The sequence below is a fragment of the Nanorana parkeri genome, unplaced genomic scaffold (genome assembly GCF_000935625.1).
Source record: "Nanorana parkeri isolate BGI_ZX_2015 unplaced genomic scaffold, ASM93562v1 scaffold224, whole genome shotgun sequence".
Classification (NCBI taxonomy): Eukaryota; Metazoa; Chordata; class Amphibia; order Anura; family Dicroglossidae; genus Nanorana; species Nanorana parkeri.
The window spans coordinates 866,517-879,482 of record NW_017306492.1 but is presented as its reverse complement, the minus strand read 5'-3'; the positions used below and the strand labels follow the sequence as shown (position 1 = coordinate 879,482).

Below are 12,966 nucleotides of genomic sequence, written 5' to 3'. Positions count from 1 at the left end.
CACTCACCTCATAGTTCTAGCCGACCTGTGACAATGAGACTGTCACAGGTCGGCTCAGTAGATCGGAAGGTGAGCGAACATATACCGGCGTTTGCTCACCTCTCGATCCTGTCACGGCTCTCTGCCGTGACAGGGGGAGGGGCTGGACCCCCCTCTCCGCTCTGCCAGCGCTGACTGGCGGAACGGACGGGGAGGGGCGGGTACAGCTGGCTCTGCCTCTAGATAGGCAGAGCCAGCTGTCACTCACGCAGCTGGGCAGATCTCGACATCGATGTCCGGATTCGCTCCGGCTGCGGCGTCTCAGTATACCGCGAGCTCCAGCTCGCGGTATACTGAGCTTAGGGTAACGGGAGGACGCTAGTTTGTGTCCTCCCGTTACCCTAAGGAGAACTATGGGGAAAAGCCCTGACCCCATAGTTCTCCTTTAAGTAAAGGGGAGAAATAAAGAACCACACCAGCTTGACGTACACTTTATGGCCAAAGGTCTGTGGACACCTTAGCATCACGACTACTATATGGACAAATTTACGTGGGCAACTGAGCATCACAACTACTATATAGCCAAAAGTATGTGGACACCTGAGCATCACAACTACTATATGGCCAGAAGTATGTGGATACCGGACCATCACAACTACTATATGGCCAGAAGTATGTGGATACCGGACCATCACAGCTACTATATGGCCAGAAGTATGTGGATACCGGACCATCACAGCTACTATATGGCCAGAGGTATGTGGATACCGGACCATCACAACTACTATATGGCCAGAGGTATGTGGATACCGGACCATCACAACTACTATATGGCCAAAAGTGCATGAAAACCCCATTAAATGGTTGAGTTCAGATCATTCAAACGAAGGGGACTGTTAATACTATAATTACAAAGATATTTTAGATTATTTTGCTCTTCCAAGCTTGTGACAACATTTGGATGAAGACCCTTTTCTGTTCCAGCATGACTGTGCCCCTGTGTACATATCTAGCTCCATAAAGACATGGTTTGATGAGTTTGGTGTGGAGGAACTCGAGTGGCCTTCAGAAGGCCCTGACCTCAACCTTATTGAGCACTTTTGGGATGAATTGTAATGCCAATTGGAACCAGGTCTTCTCATCCAACATCAGTACCCGACCTCACAAATGTTCTTTTGACTGAATGGACACAAATTCCCACACACTCCAAAATCATGTGGAAAGTGGAGGATGTTAGAGCCACAATGGGTGGTAACTCCATATTAATGGCCATGGTTTTGGAATGGGATGTCCATCAAACTCAAACAGGTGTGATAGTCAGGTGTGCACAAACTTTCATCCACATACTGTACTTCACATTTAACGTTATTCTGTCTTTTGCCCATGTGCAGTGTTGAGAGTGTTTCAGAGAAAGCGAAAGGGTTAAACCAGCTGCAGAAATAGAAATGTGACTACACTAAATATTGGAATTGAAGAAAAATGGGCTCATTATGGGACGAGCAGTTCTATTACATGAAGGATAATGTGAGCTCCAGTGTCAGCTCTTTCTATTTATATGCAGAGTCGCTGAAAGGCCTATAGCAAGCAATAGTGAATTTGCACAAAATGATTATTAGCAAGCCAAAGCGATATGACACGTCCGAAACGTGCCCGAAAAATGTCATTTATCTGATGCCACCATCAGATGAGGTCATACGGTGAAGTCTCTCCTAGGAATTCATAAACAATGCTCTGATAGGTGACCAACAATACCCCTGTGCTAGGATGGAGGAGGCTAGGGGACATATACATTGTACCTGTACATTGTTCTTCAGCAGTAGCACTGATAGTTCTCAATGTGGAAACCCAATCACAAAATCTAAGCTTAAATCTTAAATTGTCATTTCAAAGGTCATTATCAACATTTTAAATCTTCAGCTGCCAATAAAAAAATAAAATTTGGTGACCCTACTATGAAGATCCTTGGTCAACCACCTTTCATAGTGTGACACCTTGTCACATGGGCCATTTAAACACACATTATGCAGACATGGTCCATTGTTGTCACCATTATAATACACGTCCAGAGAAATGCCATGCAGCCAACGCTGGAGTGTATATAGGCAGGAAAGAGGTTGCAAATAGGCTGCAGGAGATCAGCAGCACTGAGATGTAACAAAGGATGAAAAATAAGGTGAAAATGTATTTTTGTTTAGAAAAATGAATTTTGTTTATGATTCACAGTGATTTAGCATCAACATCAACCAGGTAAAATCAGTAGTGATTGCTAAGGGCCCGTTTACACTGTTTATCTGTTGTGTTAAGGCATTCCATTCGTCTGGTGAACGCACCAAAAAAGATGCATGTACTACATTCTGTAACAGTGCATTTTAAAGCATGGTAGTGCGTCAGCACGTGTTCTGGTGCCAATAAATGCATATGCGTTGCATGGCACAAAGGCGAGTAGCGCGTTGAAGGCCGTCTCTATAATAAGGCAGTCTGAGAGCTCTCTGCAACCTGTGATGCTCTGTCTGGTGTCCCGGCCAGCTAATTTACGTCACCAGATGACAAGAGCTGAGCAGGATGCTGTGGCTTGCATCTAGGGTTGCCACCTGTCCAGGATTCACCCGGACAGTCCGGGTTTTGAATGCTGTGTCCGGGTTTCATGGCAGCTGAAACCCGGACACATGATGTCAGGCAGACAGGGGCAAGCAAAATGAAGATAGGGGCTACTGGCCCCCCACTGAAAAATTGTCTCAACTGTGATATTTACATATGAATGGGTGGAGCTATTTACATATGAATAAGGCGCGACTCATTCTCCCCCCAAAATTTCCGTGCGTCGCTAGAGTGTTCGGGTTTCGATGGAAGAAAAGGTGGCAACCCTACTTGCATCCCGTCGTGCTCCTGGCAACCAGTGATGTCAATAAGCTGGACAGGCCACTGACAGTGCGGTCCGGCGTCCTCTGTGCCCCCACAAACCCCCGCCGGAACTACATCGCCTCAAGCGGTGACACGCAAAGGGACAACACTGAGCGTGTTACAGCAGCACAATACTATGAACAGGCCCTAAGAGTACCATTTGACTTTCTATGGTTTAAACTACACAGAGAGGCTTGGATGTTTGATTCTATTCCTGTTTTTGTGCGTAAAGTGACAGCTAATACACTAAACTGCATGTGACTATTCATTGACAATCTGATGTGGTGCATGATGGGAAATTTGCCATAGACTAAATTCAGGGAGCACAGTGACCTTAGTCTGTGACAGTACATGGTATGGTCAGGCTGAGGAATATATTTGGATGATGGCATCTTTATATAGATGTGTAAAAGTAACACATATTGTCATTGAGGCAATGCTATGAGGAACTGACGCCATTCTGCAACTACTAGGTGTCACATGACTCCTCACCTTCATGTGTATCTGTCTTATATCATCCGTGTGATGTTTCAGTTCACGTAACTGGTCCTGAAGGGTTAAACGCTGAGAAAATTCCTCTTCATATCTGTAATGACAATAACATTTACTTATAGAAGTTGATCCACAATAATATTATCAGAGTGCCTATATCTTGTTTTGAATTGTATTGTAAATGTAACAGTAATGTCTTCCTTATATTGTAAAGCTCTGCACAAACTGTTGGCGCTATATAAATCCTGTATAATAATCATAATAATCAGCAGGTCTGATTATGTATATGGCTCCCAGACCTGAATGACATTCGGGAGCTCCCGAATGCAATTCAGAAATTCGAAACCCGAATGCATTTCGGGTCTGGGAGCCATATACATATATTACTAAAGCTGAGGCTCCCAGACCCGAATGGCAATCAGGAGCTCCCGAATGCAATTCGGAAGTTGGGATTCCGAATGGCATTCGAGTCCAGAAGATTCAGCTCTAGTATTAATATCTGTGTATGGTTTTCTGTTTTACTCGCAACGAATATTCGTAAACTCATCCGAATCCGAACCGAACCAAATTTTTCCACATCTTACATGTCTACACCGACAAGGCCACACGCAGCTCAGCAGGAACTGGCCAAAATTCACACAATGATGGTCAGCTTTCAGTATAAAACTCTCAAGTTTTTTTTTCAATATTGAATCCAGATCTAGCAAATATATATTGGCCAGAAAAGTATTTCTTTATGTTTTTTTTACCCAAGCACTTGGTCCCCATTCACACCTGAGCATAGAGAGAATGTGCGTTGCGTTTGCGTGTCTTTGTTTTCCAAGTTGAATGTAAAAGATGTCATCAGCACACCGAAGATTGTTTTGGAATCACAAAAATGCTCATTTTATTGAACAAGTTGTCATAATGGATAGTATCCTTACCAGCGATCCCATGTAATGGGAAGGGTGCTCTTAATGACTGCGGATGGCACCGCTGTATGCATAAGATAAATGTGAAAGATGTCACCAGCACACCGAAGATCCTTTTGTAAAATGAGCATTTGGTGATTCCAAAAGGATCTTCGGTGTGCTGGTGACATCTTTCACATTTATCTTATGCATACAGCGGTGCCATCCGCAGTCATTACGAGCACCCTTCCCATTACATGGGATCGCTGGTAAGGAGTGCGACAAGAACCTTTCTACTAATCCTGGTTTCCAAGTTGGCCGCGAGTCCCTATTGATTTCAGTGGGGTCCTGAACATGCGACAAATATAGAAAATGAGTGCATGTATTAAAATCTGCGACCTGCGTTCCACATTTTTATCCGCTGCTTTTGTGAGTGTTTTAATGAGCCCGAATGTGGAGGAAAAACACTTGTTTGCCCCGCCATGTTTGGGGCGGCCGTTTACTTGTAATAGCACAGCACGTGTATTTTGCGTTTTTTTTACGTGTCTCGCAAATACGCTTCAAAGCGTGCATTTTTTGCGCATTTGACGCACGTACACAAATTGTTCAGGTGTGAATGAGAACATACAGTCATCATGTTTCCAGACAGCTCCAACTCTTTCTGCACTACTTCCCTGAACTTCCTGTCCAGTACAAGATCACAAGGGGCAGAGCAGTCTTCAGCAGCCGTTCATCTACTAGCTTGGAAGAAGGAGGGGGGGGGGGGCAGAAGGTAGCCCGCTGGGGAGTTGTTTCCCCTGCTGTGTCTCTGTGTTTGTGGAGACACACACAGCTTTCTCACACACACAAGGGTGACACCATGGAACACCGCAAGGGAATGGAGCCACCCTAAAACAGGATCCTCATGGGACCAGCTGATTCTGCAGGAAACTAAGAAGCAGCATCCATTGTAAGTGATTTAATCAGCATGTCAGCCCTCCTCATATAATACTGTCACTTGTCACACAGGACTTGGCGGAGTTTCTCAGCGAGTTTATTTTGCTGATGCTTGTTTGCACCATTCTGCATTACTGCTTTTGGGGAATCTAGGTCATTGTTGTTGAACAATTGTGTAGTATTATCTGTGCGTGTGAAGTCCTACACACGTGGGCTTCAAGAATAACACTGAACTGTGCGGCTACAGAACACAGCTAAACATTTGCAAATTCCTGAAATGCTGAGCGTCTTTCATGAACAGTCCTCTTCTTCATCCTGAGAAGCCACCAAGACGTACAGCGCCCGTCCTTCAATCTGTGCAAGTGGCCTATGGCGGCAATACACATAATATCCATTCAATTACAGATTCAATTTGTATCAAACAATCATGTGCTTGAAAGCTATTGATCCTGAAATGTATTCTGTAATCCATGCTCTAGTTAAAGGATCGGTCCACCTTAAAGTGATATTTAGAGGTGGAGTCTGGTGGGTTGCTGAATCAGCCCCTGATTTCTCATATGTCCTGAAATCTCCCACAGAGAGGTCTCCCTCCCTTAATTCCAGCTTTGTTGCTGTCCGCATGGGAGTTTTGGGTGTTTCGATCCGCTTTTGGGTGTTCCTGCTACTCCTATTACTCCTATCTCATAATGGGCACAGCAGGTGTGCACACCTGAGAACTCAGAGCAGGGATGGTGGGAGCATGTCATAATTGGCACAGCAGGGGTGCACACCTGGAAACTCAGCACTGGGATGGTGGGAGCACCTCATAATAGGCACAGCAGGTGAGCAGACCCTGGAATAGGAGTTTTGGGCATTCCCATCTGCTTTTGTGTGTTTCTGCTATTCCAATTGCATGCTCATAATGGGTACAGCAGGGATGCAGACCCAGGAACTTAGCACAGGGATGGTGGAAGCCCCTCATAATGAGCATAACAGGTGTGCAGACCTGGGAACTCAGCAAAGAGATAGTGGAAGCCCCTTATAATGGGCACAGCAGGTGTGCAGACCCAGGAACTCAGGTCCGGAATGGTGGGATCCCATTATAATGGGCACAGCAGGTGTGCAGACCCAGGAACTCAGCACAGGGATGGTGGAAGCTCCTCATAATGGGCACAGCAGGTGTGCAGACCCAGGAACTCAGCACAGGGATGGTGGGAGCTCCTCATAATGGGCACAGCAGGTGTGCAGACCCGGGAACTCAGCACAGGGATCTCACCAATAGAGATATATAAGGTACTGTCAGGTGGTTCAACTCTTCAGCATGTACCATAAACTTAAATATCCGTTTTGGGTGCAGTGACCCTTTAAGGCAGAATACTAAACAAATATTTAGATTAGAAAAGCTCAAAGCCATTTATGCATTCATTAGAAATATGTAATGTTATTTTAAAATACTGCTGATAAAAATATCTGAAATCTTTCTTTATATTGACTTTTCACAGTCCCATGTATAACAGAGATAGAAAGTATGGGAGGATTAGCATAATGCAAAGTATCCTACTGCATTTTAGAATACTAACATGTTTCAGGTATTAAGACATAGAAGAGAAGGTGTCCAGGCAGCTTTCAGTATAGGAAGAGAGGACAAGAAGAGCAGAAATCTCCAAATACTGAACATCGGTTCCCTCCTAATAGCAGTTCTGTCTGGCAAGTGATGTGAATCACAAGACTAAAAGGACAGAACTTTAAATTATTTGAAAAGTAATACATTTTGTTTAGGTGTATATGCCTGCTGTGTATTTTGCTGTTTGGCCGGACATCTGCTTGATTCTCATTGTATCTTCTGGCAGTATGTTCAGTACTTCACTTGCCATATAAATAAACAGACAGACCAGAGATTAATCTACATATGGGGGAGATATAGTGGGGAGGGGGATTCATTTTACTGAGATTTGTTTATTTGGTACAATTTGGGGCCAAAACTGGGTCACTTGTGAAGGAGACCGGTTAATGTGACAGTTCCCAGATTGCATTCCTTATCTTGGACAATGGCTCTTGTAGTGGGTGGCGGGTTTATCGCCTGTCACCTTCATCTCCTGGCCCACACACAGATAACAGCTTGTGCACCAAAGCTGTTTCTGCTCCTGTCAATGGCTATAACTGGCCATTGTAGATGTCAGATGTAGATGTAAACCCTATGAACTGCATTTGTTAAAGCACTATGTGTCCAAAAAAAAAATCGCCATTTTCTTAAATTGAAAAAAAAGGTTTTTAAATTTTTTTCATCCTTTGTTACAATTCTGATCTCCTGTAGTCTTTTTTCAGCCACTATCGGTCCAGCGATGGCCGCATGGAATTTCTTAGGGTGGATTTCCTGATGGTGACAACAGTGGACCATGCCTGCAGAATGTGTGTCGACACGGCCACTTGTAGTCTCCATCGGAAGCCAGCGTGACAATGCAGGAGCACAAATAGGACATCGGGATAGAGCGTTGCCTTCCTATTATAGCAAGTGCCTGAACAAGGGTTGTCATGGCAGAATCACTAGGTATTACTATAATTAAAGCTTCAGATTTAAAAAGACTGAACAGGGCTTGACTAGAGATTTTAGAGATTGGGATGCCATTCTGAGACATATACAATATCTTATGGAAAATATATCCTAAGGTATCTCGTTCTTTGTGTGCCCTGTTGCCGTAGTCTTGGCCAGATAGGTGATATAGGCATCTTACTTGTTCTGGGCCATGAGGATATTTCCTTGCAGCTCTCTCAACTCTTGCTTGGCCAGGTCCAGCTGTACGGATGGAGCTATTGCAGACCCTTTTAGCGACTGGATATCGGACTCCTGCGTTGCCAAGATCAGATGCAAGGCTCGAATATCTTCATCTTTCTTCAGAATGTCTCTGCTCATCTCCAAAAGTCTGCAAAGGAAGAGGCAGTTTAAAATCAGTAACTGTATACAAGCAAGCAATAAAGCAATTATTAATCAGTTTTCACTATCAGTTTGATTGATTTTGCAGGATCGAATAGAAAAATAAAGGCAAATGTCAGGCTTTATGTCACATTTGATCGATTCAGAAGCTAAAACATTCATTTTTATTTATAAAATAAACCGTTGATATTACGGAAGACTGGGTGGATGTGGGAGAATTTGCCTTTTTTGCTAATTGATTGATCATTTTAGACTTTTCAATAAAAATGAATTGAACAAATTAAATTGAATAAATTTGAATTGATTAAAACATAAAAACTGATGCGTGCACTGCCCACTATACACGTTGCTATTTATAAGCGATTTTAAAATGAGTGAACTCAAACCATGAAATGATCACATGGATACTCCCCATGCCAATGACTGATTTTCAATATCAATCTCAAATAAATACTGAGACTTAACTTTCTTTAAGTAGAGTACCTACTTAAGAAATACAAAAAGTATCCAGCAAAGATTCTGCATAGTCGATAAGCAATGATTGATATATTTCCAGACCTACCAAATGACAGGTCAAAAACAATCATTATTTTCTTCATTGTTCGGTACTCTGCATTTCTCAACCTATTTCTCTCTCTCTCGCTCTCTCTCTCTCTCTCTCTCTCTCTCTCTCTCTCTCATACACAATACATAGTACTGCAGTCATGGGGGTTTGTGTTTGTCATATGGAACATTTTATCCCAAATGTTCTTCATATTATGACCTTTTTTATTTATTAGTTCCCCTTCCATGGTTCCATGTGATTGCCAACAGGAAGTCACCTGCATCCTGTTTGAGAACATCATATCATTTCCTTTCCCTTCTCCTGACGCTTTTATGAATTTTGTAATGGCAACAATGCTCTAAAATACATCAACTTCTAATTCAGAGAAGGACCCTCATGTAATAAAAGAACAGGTCATCTTTGTAAATGGTCATTCCGTTCAAAAGTGATATTTTAGTTTCAGATGACACCTGGTAAGTTGAGTATACATATAACAATAAATATCTGATCACATATTTAATAGCTGCAAATGATACTGGAAAATAATGTTTGGCCCAGCAAGTGCTGGTTGATAACAATTAGATTTCCCACCAGGGCCGATTGCACCTTTTCGGTTAAAACTATGATTTTTGTATTATCTTTTACTTTAGTCTCTCATAATTGCACTGATTCATTGTATAGTTCCGTGTAGTCAGCATAATTTTTAACTTTTGGATCATGCACACTGGCCTTCTGCATATGTTTCTTGATAGACAGATTTGTTCGCGTGTGATTGAAGCACGCTTTAAGCACAGAGCACTCACCTAATAAAATATTTATCGCTGAAATATATTCTGTAATCTATGTACTAGTTAAAAGATCAGTTCATTGAAAGTTTTAGGTGTAGATGAAGCTTGGTGTGCTGATTCAGCACCTGCTGGAACAGTGAGAACCTCCTCCCATAATTCCCTGCCTCTGTTCCTGTCTACCTGGGAGTGTTGGGTGTCCCCATACACCATTGTATGTTCCAGGTCTTCCTGTTACATTTTCCATAATATAAAATATAAAATCTAGCATTGGTAAGGGAATATCTGTAAAAAATAAGTCAAAGTAACTGGACTTGCTGTATTTTTCTTGAAGACCTTTCACTGGCCATCCAACCAGCTTTCTCAATTCAGAATGACTTGTACAAAAATTATCTGGGAATAAATATGGTGAATGTTGCTCCAATCCACATAATCTGTTAATCTGCAATCCATTGTAACACAACAATTGCACTTTATTGTTCATTAAATGTATTAATCTATTAGACTGTTTAAAGACATTACAAACTCATCCTGACATCTCAGCAGTCAATCAAAAAAAAAGTGAACACATTTGTCAGACATACAGCTAGCCTTGAGGGCAGGGGTGGGCAACTTCGGCCATCCATCTGTGCTTTAACTACAAATCCCAACATGCCTCTGCCTCTGGGAGTCATGCCTGTAACTGTCAGTCTTGCAATGCCTCATGGGACTTGTAGGTCCACAACAGCTGGAGTGCCGGAATTTCCCAGGCCTGTTCTAGGCGGAGCATTTACAAATGTGCAAAGAAAATACCATAAGAAATATTTTAGAACAGTAAGTGTGTATAAATGTGAAAGTTCAATCAAGAAATCCATTCAAAAATGTACGATAATTTTTGAACACCTATGAAATGTAGTGCCATGAGCCCCGAGCTCCCTGTAGGCATGTCCTGGAGTAGAAGTATACAAGGAACACAGGTAACAAACTCTACCTGCTTTGGTAGTCTGCAGCCATCAAATTGCTCTGCCGACCACTGAGCCCGTCTCTGTTTCCCTCCTGATAGCTCTGCTCCAGCTTCTCCCGAAGTTCTCCGATCTCCTTCTCATATAGATTGCGAATGGTGATCAGCTCTTCCTGAAGATGTTGAATTGTAGATGTGTCCTCACCCTGTTAGTCAGAAATATTAGAAATGATAAAGGGTACCTGTCACCTTCATTCACTGGACTGCTGCTATGTTGCTGAAGTAGAGTCTGATCGAAGTTTAAAGCCTTCCCCTCTCCACTAACAGCATTTTGGAATTTAAAATTGGGGTTCCTATTGGGCAGATTTTCCTCACTTTCCATTCTGTTGGACCCCAGAATGGTCAAAAAGTGTTGTGTCCTATTGAAGATGATTATCTTTACTTTCTGTGCCAGAGAAACAACAGGAAGGGAGAGGTAATCTCTCTAAAGTGAGGGAAATCCCCTATTAGGCAATTCTCACTAGAACAATTTCCATTAGATGATTACACCTCACCTACTGTTCTGATAACAACTGTTAAATGCGGCATCCCCCATCACTTTCTGTCCCCATGACAGTGGCCATCAGGTTAAGTAAAAAGTGTGGGAGATGCAGACATCAATAAAAACCTGGTAAAGGAATAAAGTGGTTGGGCGTTGGATGAGTATTTCAATTCAGTATTTGAATTGCCTATTGCTGGGTCCAGACAACCCTCTGGTAGACCATGGTCCTATACTAGACTCATGGGATAAAGTCTAGGGCAGAAAAAGGAAGATATTTTGGATTGAGTATACACCAGGGTTATTAGTTGCAGAGTTCTAAAATTTCTGTAACATATTTCAAAAGGTTCAGAAATCCCCCTTCATCGGGGCTACCAACACAATGGAAAAAGGCAATCGGTAAGCACAATTAATATTTGTAGTATACACAATACCAATTGCCTTGCTTGTAGCCCTGTTAAAGGGAGCTTTCTAAAGTTCTGAAACATGTGGTTATTATTTTAGAACCCTGTGACTAATAAACCTGGTCTGGACTATCAAACACTTTGTGGAGCTCTCATCCCTTTTCTACTTTTAGGAATAAAAACCTAGCAGGTGATCCAATTCTTCAGTCTTTCCTTATGGAAAAGGAAGCTTTCCATGGTGTCGTGTTTTTAAACTCATTGATCCGATTATTTATAATAAGTTCATAATTGGTACATCGGGGGGGAAAAAGAACCCAAAAACTATGTATATCCTTTACAGCTCTTTACGGCGAAGAATTCTCAAAACTAGAGAAATAACAATCATGGTTTATAGTCGCTATAAAAAAGAAATCGACAGTCGTGTCCTCCAAAGCTTCACATGAATGGCACCTGTGGGGTTTTCTGTGCTGCTTGTAAAATTTAGAAACGGCTCCGTCCTTGCTGGAGGAAGTGGAGTTATTTGTGTGTCAGTTCAGATTTCCGCTTATGGTTTTTTGTTACAGAAGGAAAAGTGTAAAGCTGTAACATTATATCTTTTTTAGAATCTGAGAATTGTACAATATTGACTGAAACAGGAAATTCAACGGAAGTCAGTTGATTGATTTATATAATTTACATATAAATTCAGCCTTTAACTGTTATGGACCGTAAATTATTTACATATCCTTAACAAGCAGCAAATGAGCTTTAAAACAAGGCGTCACCTCTGTAACGACAGGTACTGTGGAGCAATTCATCCTCAAAGATCACAACAGAGACTCTGAGACCCCCATTCACACTGAGTTACAACAAAATAAGCGCTTTTTCAGCGCTGATTTGAGCTAATCGACTTTGAGCAACATTGAGCTACATTGAGCTACAGTGCACATTTTGTCGCGCTTCTTTTGGCAGTCTACCAAAGTCTATTGTGGCCAAATCGCTCGAAATCCACCAAAAAATAGCTCATGTTTGAGCGGCAAGCTTCAGCTACAAGCTACAGGCGACATTGAGCTGCAAGATGTGAACATCTCCATTGAATTGCTTTGGAAGAGCTACATTGAGCTTCATATTTGATCAATTTTTGAGTGGAAATGGCGCTACAAAACGCTCAGTGTGAATGGGGTCTAAAGTCAGGTTGCAGTCTGTTTCTGGACAGCTTAAAGCACCTGGAGTTTGTTTACAATTGAAGGTTGGCAGACCACCAAGTCCAAGGAAGCAAAGGGGAGATAAGCTGCAGTTTCAGTGCTTCTGTTGAGAAGTTTGAAGGTTAAAAAGTATGTAAAGGTAATAGGTTAAATAGAATGGGGAGGGATTAAACCCATCTGTCAGGTTTTTGTCTCCGCTGGGAGAGTCACCCTCTATTTGTCCTGGTGACCATTATCACAGAGACAGAAAGTGATGGAAAAGCCCAAATCTTTTGAGTTTTGCTTTAGAGTAGGAGGAGAGATTAATCATCTATTGAGGACCAATATTCCTGTGGCAACTGTCTTATACTGACTATTCACTGTGGAGATTCCAAACAGTGTACTCGTACGGTGAGTGACACTATTTGGTCGCAGTTACTTTTCGGCTGAGATTTGTTAGGATGGCTGAGATTTGTTTGATAG

The 12,966-nt window shown here is 42.2% G+C and overlaps 1 protein-coding gene across 1 annotated transcript in view; it reads right to left on the bottom strand.

Moving 5' to 3' along the window:
* The window catches only part of LMNTD1 (lamin tail domain containing 1), a 99,627-nt gene that overhangs the window by 58,470 nt on the left and 28,191 nt on the right, over positions 1–12,966 (bottom strand). Inside the window, exons 3-5 of the mRNA XM_018556069.1 lie at positions 10,409–10,584; positions 7,910–8,098; positions 3,373–3,466 (exon numbers count right to left, since the gene is read on the bottom strand). Coding sequence (XP_018411571.1) covers positions 3,373–3,466; positions 7,910–8,098; positions 10,409–10,584 — 459 coding nt within the window. The remainder of the gene's footprint in view (positions 1–3,372; positions 3,467–7,909; positions 8,099–10,408; positions 10,585–12,966) is intronic.